The sequence below is a fragment of the Nannobrachium achirus genome (assembly GCF_963921795.1).
Source record: "Nannobrachium achirus genome assembly, chromosome: 4".
Taxonomy (NCBI): Eukaryota; Metazoa; Chordata; class Actinopteri; order Myctophiformes; family Myctophidae; genus Nannobrachium; species Nannobrachium achirus.
In genome coordinates, this window is record NC_137813.1 from 8,856,783 (window position 1) to 8,869,793 (window position 13,011).

Genomic DNA, 13,011 nt, shown 5'->3' on the forward strand with positions numbered 1-13,011 from the left:
GTCGACTAAAATTAGACTAAGCTAAAACTTTTCAGGCGACTAAATTATGACTAAACCTAAATGACATTATTCAAAAGACTATGACTGAAACTAAATCAAAATGTGCAGTCAAAAACAACATTGATATAGGCCTATATGCTTTGCTTATGAAGTTATCACATGTCAGCAGTGGGTTCTGGGTTATGCCAGCCAGTCATACAGTGAAGCAGGGAAGTACAGTACAGAGCAGAGCAGAGCACTTCCTCCTTCCTGGCTGCATTCAGCCTGGTGTTGCTCTCTCAAACCAAAGCACTTTTAAAACCACATCATCATCATCATCATGTTATGCCTGAAATGGGGAGACTAGGACAACGATCACAACGCAACGGCCGCTTCCCCAGTGAAATAATGAATAACAATCTGTTGTAAAAGGGAACATAATATCGTGGTGGCTTCGGGCTGAGCCGAGAGAAGAACGAACAGAAACACCTATGTATTGTTGAGTTGAGCGTCACTTCTTTACTGACGATGGCAGCGACGTGACACGGTTTGGTGGGACTTTAGGAGAGCGAAAAGCGACGGCTTGTGTTTGGATGTTAATAATATTCCTGGGAGTCTTCTTTAACTTTTAACGGAGTGGTCTCTCTTGGATCTATACCTACTGGTGGTGGTGGACGGGCGGACCCACCCGGGCGAGGATATAATACAACATGAAGAAACAGTTTAATCGCATGAGACAGCTGGCCAACCAGACAGTTGGAAGGTAAAGTATAAAAATAAGAAAGCTGTTTGGTTTAATTGGTGTCACACGCCGCTTCAACTGGATACATTTGTTGCGACACACACACGTTATTATTCTCTTGTGAACGTTTGATGTCAACGCCACTGGTCTGATGTGGATACTTTTTGGCTTGTTCTAACTTATTCATAATGATTATATTCTCGTCCCGTGTTCTGTCCTATAGTGTAGTTGTGGGCGGTTTTTGGTAGGATACTAGGGTTGGGAACACACGTTTACCTGTACACTTTTATTACATAAGACAGTTATAAATGAAAGCACTGCAAGTAACATAATGCGACCTGACTGATCGACTGCCATAGTGGAATGTTAGCCTCCTATTAAAGTTAGAGAAAGTTGAGTGAAGTTGAAGGGCATTTCATATAAATAGCTTTATTGTGTCTGCCCTGTCATGTTTTTCCAGTCTGGTAAAGTTTGCTGCGTAAGGGATTTTTTCTCTCCCAAGGTAGTGAAACAATAGGCTACTCAACTGTCAACTCACACTCATTGTATTTTAATGTTTGCCTGTGAAAACTTGCAGCTAAATGGAAACTCCAGCCACCCTCCCTCCACACCCCCATAAAACGTATTGTCCAGTCCTCACATAGATGCCGCACCCCCTCCTCAGGCGCCACCTAGGGGCGTTTTTCTTTATGGGTGCTCTGCTCAAGAAAGACCCCAAGCACCCCTAAAAATAATATTATTTTCTGAAATCATGTTTAGCGACACCGGATAAACAAGGATAAATAAACTCAGTCAAACGCTCAGGAAATGTTTCCATAGATGGATAATAATACAATTTATTTTATCAATAAATTGCATGGTTCAGGCCAAAATAACATTACACGTCTGCCTTATTATTAACCACACCAACAACATTAAACTAGAACTGCACTCTGTCGAGGTGCCAACTTGCGCATTGTGCACAAGTAGGCCACGTATGGCCTACTTGTGCGCCAGCAGAGCGCGCCATGAGGTGCGCTATATACTGGCATCACCACTGGCATCACCAGGAATACAGGTCCCTCATTGGCAGTTAATGATGGTTGCCATAAATGCTGGTCCCTGATTGGGCTACCAGTGACGTCATTACGTGCGCGTCACGCGTCTCTGACGCATTCACGTTGCCTAAAGACGCATTCACGTCAGTGTCCTTGGGTCCCACGGACGCATCGCCTCCATTGGAGTCAACGTTAAAATAATTTACCACGTTGCGAAAAAAAAATAATATTTTAAAAAGTCCAGACGCCACCATTGTTCATGGGTGAAGGCATGCTACTTAACGCTATGTTAACACAAATGAAATCCGCGTAGAAAGTCTTAAAACAGACGATAGAACTAACGACAGTGTGTTTTGAACGCCATTGTGTGTCCGTGGATGGTCACAGAATTCAATGGGTGCCTGAGTTTTAGCGTAGCACCGGGCCGCTCTCTGACCATAGTGGCACAGCGTGTTAGGTGATACACCAAAAAGTGTTCCCCCACAGAACGTGTATGGCGCAGAAACATGACATGCTCACTGCTCACACAGCGACCCGCCTCCTCTCCCTCTGTCCTCTTCATTCAAAAACAACTGGATACACGCGCTATTGTTTATAGATGTGGTGGACATTGGACAACGTGTTAGAAGCCACACAGGTCTTCATTGCGTCTTTACAACAATAGCGGCGATTAACGTTGTGGTGAACGTGGTCAAATAACCTTTATTGGCTCAACTACAACACGGAGGAAGCAAGCTAGCCTAGCATGTATGCTATCTGAGACAGTGTATGTAGCCTAGGCTGCCTAACTGTTTGATTGATATAGTGTTTTCGTGGCGGCGCCGTCCATTTGGTGGTCCGCCGGGGCAGCGGACCACCGCGGCCGCCTGTGCCTTGCACTCCCGCATCCATAGAGGGCCCTCTATGATCAACCGTTCAAAACAAAAGTAGCCGATCTACAAGCAATCCTAATTCACTGTTTTTGACCCAGTCCACTGGTTCTTTGTAAAGCAGAGCAAACACAAGCACGGCATTTCCCCCATTCCATAGAAGCAGTAACAGTACAAACAGGAGACATCATGATCTCACTTAGAAGATCCATATATTATCGATGTATATAAAATAACAGGTGGCTGACTGGCTGTTGATTATGAAGACTCGGTAAAAGCTTCTATCTACGCCCCCAAGTGGTCAACATCCGATATTAACGGTTAGGTATAAAAAAAAATCAAACCATCACATGACTATTTGGAAGTATTAAAATTGTAAGATTTGGAATTGTGGTTCATTTCTTTCAGACACATTTCTACGTAACATGAACATAACCATATAATAACCAATTCAAGTTAAATGCTGCACTTTGTCAAAAATGACATGATGCGTTGAATTTTTGTGGGACCCATAAAATATCCCTGGGACTCATCCGAAAGACCCGTCTTGGGTCCCGGGACTCATTACATTAAAAACCTATTAACATCACTGGGCTACAGGCTTATACAAAGAAGGACACCGACCTACAGTACATACCCTGACACAGAGAGAAACAGATGATGAAGCAGGGCTTTACTTTGCGAAGAAACATACAAATTTGAAACTTGGAGATACAAGGTTTCTTCCCGACAATGACTATATTTACACCCCTGTATTATGTTGGTGTGCCCATTTCTTGGAGAAAAAAGGTTGAGAAACACTGCCCTAGGGGTCCCGGACCCCCTGTTGAAGACCCTTGTGATAGTCACCCATAGCTGTGCGTGGCCACTGGCCAGACTGTTGACTCACACAATTTACAAAATGCTCCCGTCATACAGTCTGGGAGACCGGAAGTTCTGCTCATGAGTATCCGCCATGAGAGGCAATAAAACAGAAGTGAAGCCTCCTCCCCACTTCCGTTTCGTTTTTACAGTCGCGCACATTTTTATCCTAATATAAATGAAAATCATCAAAGCATAATTAGCTTGCTGCTTAGCAGAAGTGATATTTTAAAATGTATTTTCGTGAACGGAAATGCCAACTCACTGTCTGGCTGCAACAGAGCACCTTAAAGATGAAGTGCCATGATTCCCCCCCCCCCCCCCCCCCTATAAAATTAGGTTTATATGTGGTCACACCCACCAGTTCATTAAGTATGCCTGGTTGTTGTGGTGGGTGGTGACCCAGCTGAAGTTAGCCACACCCACAGTGTTGGGTGAATGGTAAAAGGGGAGGGGATGATTATATGATGTCATTTTATCTGTGTTTTTGGCACTTTTGACCCACAGGTGTCAGCCTCCAGGAAGAAATCCCAAATACAAAGGGAATGCATAATTGCTCATAACAACCACACCAGGGGGTCTAATGAAGTACTGTCAACCTCATAGACAGATGAAAACCAGAAAAAGTACAAAACTATGGCACCGCCTCCTTAACCACTAGGCCATTTGCCCCAACCCACCCTCATAATTCTTGACGTGTACAAATGATAACAGTCTATGATAGCACCTCACCCATTTTCAACCGTATTTATATTCATATAAGTGGAGCTCTTCACTAATTGCTCGTTATAAGATGGCACCCTTTCTGTCTAGTTACTCTGCTGTCTCATTGGTGGGATGTTGACTAGTTGAGAAACCATGTTCCTACCAATGACATCATCTTGGTGGGATTCCACTCATTCCAGGCTAATGGAAACTAAAGCCTTCTTTCTGTCTTCCTGAAATTGTTCTTGCCATTGTTCTTGCATCAATAAAAAAAAAAATAAGAAAACCTCTTGAAATGACCACCCGATGATGTCACCGGTAGGAGTTACAGACCTGTAAGGGTCCATTTAGTTCCTAACTCACATGTTTTAGCTGGGGGACCCCCAAGGACCCCTGGCTGCGGCCCCCGTACCCCACTTTGAGAACATCAAGGTTTGAAGTGGTCAAAGCTGTTAATGTCTTAAGGCTTTCTTATCTAAGATCAACAACCAGTAGCTTGTTATTATTATCACATTACAGCTTTCTGTTAGCTGATGGTGTTATTTTTAATCCTCTTTTAAATGTTACATTAGAAATAGAATCTGGCACGGCTCTCCTCGTTGCAACAAATCCTTGCAACAAGTCTTTCTTTCTCCCTGAGCTACTGTGGATTGCTGAGAATGTTCCGTGATTCATACAATATAGTTTGTGAAACTCGGCTGTGTGCTGCTGTGCAGACCGACAGCTTGCTTACAGATCAGATAGCTATCTGTGTAACTATGTGAAGCACCCGCCCGACTCAACAAGCCACAAATTCTTCTCCAGTTCGGCCTAACAAGGACTAATATGTTGTTGCCTGTTATCTCCACAGGCTAACCTTGTTGTGTTTATTTCCCCCGCAAATTAACTAATGCCCTAACTTGATCATAACTACAGTCACACAAAAGCAACAAAAGCATGCCCAAGCGTGGCACGAAGCAACACATTTTGAGCTTGTCGATCGGCTACTTTTGAATCGGAATCCTGAAAAAAGTTTTGGACATAATGAGGTTTCCACCCGACAGATTTAAAGAGTTTTTTCACAAAACAGATGAAAGTTTTTTCACTCCTCCTCTACATAAGTTGCCACCATTTCTCATACTGTCTGTGTCTCATTGGTGGGCTGTCGGGAGTGGCTTATTGTCGGTATCAGCCGGTAACACAACAAGTCAATCCCTTTTACAATGTGCTAGACCCCTGAGGTGGAGGTGGAGCGCAACACCTACCACCACCAGCTCCCAGTACGACTTGCTGCACCCAAGCTGTGCTACTAACTCCGAGTTGGGGGTGCCTGCGGGTCGGGGACTGCCCCATAGGTCAAACTCCTGTTGGGTCGAACAGTGTCGGCAGGTTAGATAATCACCCGCGATCGTCAGCAGGTTAGATAATCACCCGCGTACGGCTGTCACGATATGACATTTTACATGACGATTAATTGTCACTCAAATAATTGGCGATTAACGATTTAATTGTGTTTTTGTTGTTGATAATTACATTTCTGTTTGGCTTTTAGGCTTTGAAGTTGTACATGGTAGATATGACACATAACCTATATACAAAGAAATTACTGACATATTTGACAACTTACTACTTAAAAAATAACTTTGATAGTGGAAATAGCCGATCTACAAGCTCACAACGCGGCGCAATGCGACGCGTTGTGAGCTTGTAGATCTGCTATTTCCACTATTTCTGAAATTTTTCAACATTCACGATTATGACGATTATGACAAAATAATTGCGATAATGTCAAATAATCACGATTAGACGATTATGTAATAATTGTGACAGCCCTACACCCGCGTCACGGTTACTGAGGTTAGGTTTAGAGTTAGGCGTAGTTTTACTGAGGTTAGGATTAGGGTTTGGGTTAGAGTTTGGTGGTTGATCCAAAGGGTGTTCGACCTAATGACCTTAAGTTGTGGGTGAGAGCTCTACGGACTGAGCTACCCGAGCACTGGCTCTGGACACTTCAGAAACCCTGTGCCTACCAGTGACATCATGGGGTGGGATTCCAGGCTAATGGAAATGGAAACTACAGCCTTGAGCCTTCCCTCTGTGTCTTCCTGGAGAGTTAGCAAGCCATCGTTCTTTTATGAATAATAATAATTTAAAAAAAGTTTGAAATCTTGTTTGAAATGACCCAGTGTTCACTGGTGGGAAGGTTTCTGAACTTAGGTTGAAGATTGGGTGACGTTCCTTCAAGAGTATGTGTAGAACCTTTTGAACTATATTTCATCTTTCCCCTATCTCATATTTGTTTATGAAAAATAATAATAATAATAATATTGCTGTTTGCTCAGTTGTCTTTGAATGCACAGTGCACATTTTCTCTTCTGGGGGTCCCTGGCACAAAACATTTTCAGATGGGGGGGGGGGGGGGGTGTCACTGTCCACGGCCACATACATACCATTCTGGGGGTCCTTGGCATGAATAGAACTACTGATTCAGAAGGCATTTGTTGAATTAGCCTCAGGTCTTAATGGGTTCACTTGTACAGACAGGGCGCTTTTCCACCGGTAAAGAACTGGTTCTGGTTCTTTCTCCCGCCTATGGGATGAACCAGAGGTGAGCTTTTACACCAAGAACCGAGTTGGTTCCGAACCGTAAAAGTTGGTTCGGAACGGGAACCACAAAATCCTTGGTTCCTCCGGTTCAATCATGGTTCAATCTGGTGGAAACGCAAGTAGGTTCGCGGCCGGTGCGCAAGAACAGACCAAGGTTCCAATAAGAAAGTTGAACGGCACTGGTTCTTGAACCAAGGTTCTTTAGGTGGCAAAGGGCCCACAGTGTGAGGTTTGTGCATGTGAGGGTTTGGTTCAGGACAGGCCCAGCGGAGGGGGGGGGGGGGAGTATTTGTGGATGTGTGTCTGTGTTTGGGAGAGAGATAGAGGGAGAGGAGAGAGGGGGAGTATTTGTGGAGTAAGCATTTCCATGCTGTTGTTGACATTGACTCAACAGTGGATGTCACACAAGCCTCTGTGATGTCATTGAAAAGAGGGAAGATCGCTGATTTGTTTTAGTGGTAACTGTGTGTGTGTGTGTGTGTGTGTGTGTGTGTGTGTGTGTGTGTGTGTGTGTGTGTGTGTGTGTGTGTGTGTGTGTGTGTGTGTGTGTGTGTGTGTGTGTGTGTGTGTGTGTGTGTGTGTGTGTGTGTGTGTGTGCACGCTTGCGCCGCACATGTATGTCCTGTATGATAGTTACGATTATTTCAGTTGTGTGTATGATTTGTGAACCTCAGTCTCTGATGATGATTAGGAAAGATTACCAGTGCTAGGTCTGGAGGTTTCCAAAAGCACGTGACCAAAAAGAGACATTTGGTGCCTTCCCGAAACATATGTGAATGTGTCGTATGTATAAACTGGAGTCGTTAAGAGAATACAAACCAACCTATTACGAGTAGCCACTTGGCTCATCATACTTTTAAATAAGGACCAAAATAAACCACTGGGTTATAAAAATAGAACATGCTGAAAGAAAGCCGTGAGCCCTTCAAGGCGGGTGACAAGTGACAACAGGATCAATGTAATTCAGTTCTACAGAAGCACATCAAAGGAGTACCTTCTGTTTTTATTGTGTAAAACCTGTATTTCTTGACTGCACCTTGCTAACCTCGTAAAATGTGACAAATGCCAAGACCGGCAAAAGATGAATTCAGCTGTGTCCTAGTGTCAGTTATTGCCTAAGGACACTACAACTACTACAGTTCAGTGGCGTCAGTTCAGCAAAAGCTAGGGTATGGCTAAGATGGGAGTCCTCATGGAAAATAGGCATTACATTTTGGATAACACGGTTCTATTGTGAAAATAGCAGATCTACATATTTTCACAATGTCTGAAAACAATGTCAGTTTTTTACACAGGTTTCTAAGGTTTCTTGGGCTGGATATGGCAGTCTGGAATGGTTTTTCAAGTGCAGCTAAACTTGGCATGTTAGTAAACGTGCCACAATTAACAATAATGCATTGCACCAGCCTGTGCAGCTGACCTGCGGAACCTGGGAATATACCATTTTGTCAAGATGGGGAGAATACAAGTGTGGAGAATATAATTATAATACCTTGGTAAAGAGACATTTTGTTAAATTTTGCATTTGTAGTTATTTTACTGTAATTTAACAACATAATAACCAGCGCAGATAGACTAAGAGACATTCATGTATTTATATTTAAAAGTAACTTTTATTTTACCCCCTGGACCCAGGGTATGGCAGCTGCATACCCCTGCCATACCCAATTGACGCCCCTGCTACAGTTTTGGTTTAGATGCAGGTTTACATAATAAAGAGCGGAGAAACTGGCTTGGTTTCCTGCATCAGCAAACTCTCTAGAGCAGAACTGAAACCTCCATTTAGTGTAAAACTGTGCCACCACAAGCAGCTGCTAGTGCTGTTTAGAGATGCCAGCTTGCAGCCATAGAATGTCTGAGATTAGTGAATAGAAACATTTTTGAAAAACAGTAGTGTTTATCGACTTAAAGGGATATTCCACTTTCAACAGGGAAACACCTTACACACGCATTGTAACTTCAAACTTAATTTTTAACCATGATACATTCATTAAAAACACCCATTATTTTTCTGGTAACTCATATTACCCTCCTAATATGTGAGCAGGCTGTGTTTTCTCGATAACTTTTTTCATTTATTTAAAAAAATATATTTGGGAAAATGGAAAAAAATGTAATACAAAACATAATTATTAAAAATAAATGAAAAAAGTTATCAAAAAAACACGGCCTGCTCACATATTAGGAGGGTAATATGAGTCACCAGAATAAATCATGGGTGTTTTTAATTAATCTATCATGGTTTAAATGAAGTTTGAAGTTACAATGGGTAGTCTGTGGGGAGAGGCCCTGGGCCTGGAGGACCTGGTAACATTTACATCAAATATCTAAATATTGAATCAAGCAAATTAAAAACTGTTCAGGGTGTTCATAAAAGCCTTACCTATTCTGGGCATGTCCTAACAGGTGAACGTTTGGTGAGAATAACAGATCTACACACTAACAATTCATTGCAACGTGGCATGTTGTAGCTATACGACCATACACAGGCTATGTTATGCAAAGAGATTTGATGTAGAGCAGGGGTCTTTAACACTGGGTCCGGGACCCCTAAGGGGTCCTCAGAGTTACTACAGGGGGTCCTCCAAATCTTCCAATCCTTTTTATATTAACAACTTGAACCCTAGTGTCCAAACTGTCCATATTCTGAGAACTGTAAACAAAAATAGCAGATCTACAAGCTGCGAGGCGTTGTGAGCTTGTAGATCGGCTATTTTCGGCAAAGAGGTTTGGTGTAGAGGGCTTAGAGCAGACGTTTATTAAGTATTGACGGTTCAAGTGGTTAAATATCTGAAAACACAAATTGACATGAATCTAAAATACACTGATAATTTTGCTGTCAGACGATGAAACTATATGGAATCATGAACAGGTTGTGGGGGTCCCTGCTTCATCTCTCAACTAAGGGGTCCTTGGCCTGAAAATGTTGAAGACTGATGTCGAGGAAAAATGGAGGGGACCAATTAGAGAGCCCTGGGGGACCCCATTCACTATAGTCACTTATTTTGTTTCTTTTGGGCTTGTTTTCGTTCACAAGCCCTGTAGGGCCCTGTTTCTCTCGCAAAATCTGGCAACACTGCTTACACCATCATTTATTTTATTTCGCTCAGTGACCTTTGGGTCTGTCCAGCACGCATGTATCTAATCTGCATCTAGCTTGAGGCAAGGAAGATCAAAGAAGGAATGGACACCGACGTCATTTTAGGCTCCATGGCCAGCCATCCGCCATGACACTTTGGGTGGCGGAAGTGGCACCGGAGGTTCGGTGAATAACATTAGCGGTGCCACTTCCGCCACCCAAAAGTGTCATGGCGCATGGACCGTGGTGTGCCAACTTCCGGGTGGGTGTCTTCTCCTTCTTTGTCCTTGGCTTGAGGCAGGACCCAAATTCTGAACATTTTTAACTCAAATCCTTAGTTGCTTCTGGGGGTCCCCGGAACAACATTTTTTGAGATGGGGGTCCGTGGCTAAAGGCGTCCTTGACATGACAAAGTTTGAGAACCACTCATATAGCAAGTGTTTTTGAGAAAACTGTTTGGATTTAGAAGACATTTGTAGAATCGGCCTATATCAGTGGTTCTCAAACCTTGTCAAACCCCATCTCAAAAAGAATTCCGATTCCGGTGGCAAAGATTTGAGTTAAAATGTTCACACTGAATTTGGGTCTTGCCTCATGCAGATTAGATACACGTGTCACTGTCCAGCACTGGAGGAGGAATCCTATTCTTAGAACTCTAGCCATTGGCTGGCCCTGTGGCCAGCCTCCTCTCATTGGCCGGCCCTGTGGCCACAGCCTCCTCTCATTGGCCGGCCCTGTGGCCACAGCCTCCTCTCATTGGCCGGCTCGGTGGCCAGCCTGCTGTGCTCCGCTCCAATCAATGCTAATTCAATATTGATAAGAATCTAAAAATTGCCTGAAGCTCTTAACCTCCATGGCTTCTCCTCTGTAATATAATCTGATCATAATGTAGAGATATTCAATCTGCTGAATGCTATGTCATGCTGTCCAGTGGTGGAAAGAGTACTCACATTCTTCACTTAAAGGACTACTTCACCACTTTTCAACCTATCGTCATATAATTGGTCCTCACTAATATACACAATAAAATTGCACAATGTTTTTTCTACTTGGTCTGTGTGTCTGAGGAGAGCTGTGGGCAGTTCATAGACCGTCTGCCAGTAACATCATCGTTAGGCAGATATTTATTTTAAACCCAGATTTTTGAAAACAAATATTTAGATTTGTATTATCGTGAGAACAATGGCTTCCTTTATAACGTTGCAACTTTTCAAGAATAGAAAGCCTGCAGTTTCTATTAGCTTGGATTCCCCATTGATGATGTCACTGGCAGACAGTTTTCTGAAGAAAAAAAAGTGCTATTTTATATCATGAACATTTATATGAAGATGGGTACTGCAATGTAGAAATACTACTGGCACAAATGAAAGCCCGGAATTCAGAATTGATTTCAGTAAAAGTACAAATTGGTACATTGATTGGTATCAACATTTACTTCGCTGATCTACACGCTCACAATGCTTTGCACCGTGACTTTTTGTGGGCTTGTAGATCGGCTATTTTCAAATTAGCCTACATATATATGGAGCTTAAGGCCGGCTTTACACTGCCACTGAAATCTAGCCTGAATCAGATCTGAGTCACTTCAAAAGTGGAATCCGATTTTTTTTAAATAGTCTAAATCCAAACATGTCACATTCAGGTCACATGAAATCCGATTTTGAAAAACCACATCCAGAGGTAGTTAAATCCGATCCATATCGGATCTGAGGACATCTGACTCAGTCTGAAAGCAGCAACCACATCCACCCCATAGAGTTATATGCAGGTCACATTCAAGTCACATCAAACTGGCCAAGCGTCACTTGCTGCGCGAGCAGCGCGACCTGAGCGCGGCTGTAAATTACATCATTACAGAGCGCGAGTATTTACTATTTGATTACAGTGCACTGAGCACATGAGAAAAACAAAAGAGAAGAGAGAAAACACGTGAGCTAAACAGTGAAAACGAGAGAGAAGAACGAAACACAAGAGTAAAGAAAAGAAGAGAGAAAAACAATATTAACGTGTGATTACTATGGTCTATTATGTCGCATTTCCTGAACGTAATCAGAACGTAATCAACCAGCGTCGACGTAGTGACGTAACGTCATGACGCCTACGTCGTTACCACGGTAACCAAAGCATACATGTCGCTGCAGGGCAGCTTTGGGCTAACGCTGTCTGAACGCACAGATCAGATCTGTGTCACTTGCAAATGCTGTGTGAAAACTCTGGCCAAAAGATCAGATTTGACATCAAATCGGATTTGGGCTGGATTTGACTGCAGTGTAAAGCCGGCCTAAGTGGTTAATGTATGTTTAGTTTGGCTCCTGTGTAATGGGAGAGTCAGTTAATTGATCCCAGTGAGCTTTAAGATCTGTTTCCTCCTTAAGAGGTGGAAGGAGAGACCAGGTCCATAGAGAGAACTCCTTATAATGTGTGTGTGTGTGTGTGTGTGTGTGTGTGTGTGTGTGTGTGTGTGTGTGTGTGTGTGTGTGTGTGTGTGTGTGTGTGTGTGTGTGTGTGTGTGTGTGTGTGTGTGTGTGTGTGTGTGTGTGTGTGTGTGTGTGTGTGTGTGTGTGTGTGTGTGGCGCTGTGCGCTCACGCATGCGTGTGTGCGCACGTCCGCATGTGCATGCATAAATGCGTCTGTTGGCACAATCTGCAAGTGTGTGTTTGCATACTGTACAGTATGCAAAATTAACGTGCGCTTACTGTATGTGTATTGATTGGATGTGGATGAATGATGATGATGATGACTGTATACTTTTACCCGCTGATCTCAGCAGTTATGAGAGAATGAGGGGAATGAGGAATGATTGGTTCACACATAGCTGAACACGCTGTAAATCTAATCTATGTGCAACGAATGGGAGGGGGGGGGGACGGGGGACGTCAGAGAAATGAAATGTACCGTTTCCCTTTCCCCTACGACCCCCTGAGACTGGGAGGAGGAGGATGATGATGATGATGTCCCATAGGAGGATGCTATTAATGTATACATTCACACACAGTGCCTACCAGAGGTTATGTTGAATACTGCTTATAGCAAGACACAGTTTATTGTGTGTTTGCGACTGTAGGTCGCATTTACTATGAAAACCTGCAGCTCATGTGAGTCAGTCATTCAGTCAGTCAGTCAGTCAGTCAGTCAGTCAGTCAGACAGACAG

The 13,011-nt window shown here is 43.2% G+C and overlaps 1 protein-coding gene across 1 annotated transcript in view; it reads left to right on the forward strand.

Moving 5' to 3' along the window:
- Positions 1-343: 343 nt before the first annotated feature.
- LOC308282625 (rho GTPase-activating protein 17-like) overlaps positions 344-13,011 on the forward strand; it is a gene marked incomplete at its 3' end in the record, with an annotated part of 86,332 nt that continues 73,664 nt past the window's right edge. Inside the window, exon 1 of the mRNA XM_080723010.1 lies at positions 344-742. Coding sequence (XP_080579136.1) covers positions 690-742 — 53 coding nt within the window. The 5' untranslated portion in view covers positions 344-689. The remainder of the gene's footprint in view (positions 743-13,011) is intronic.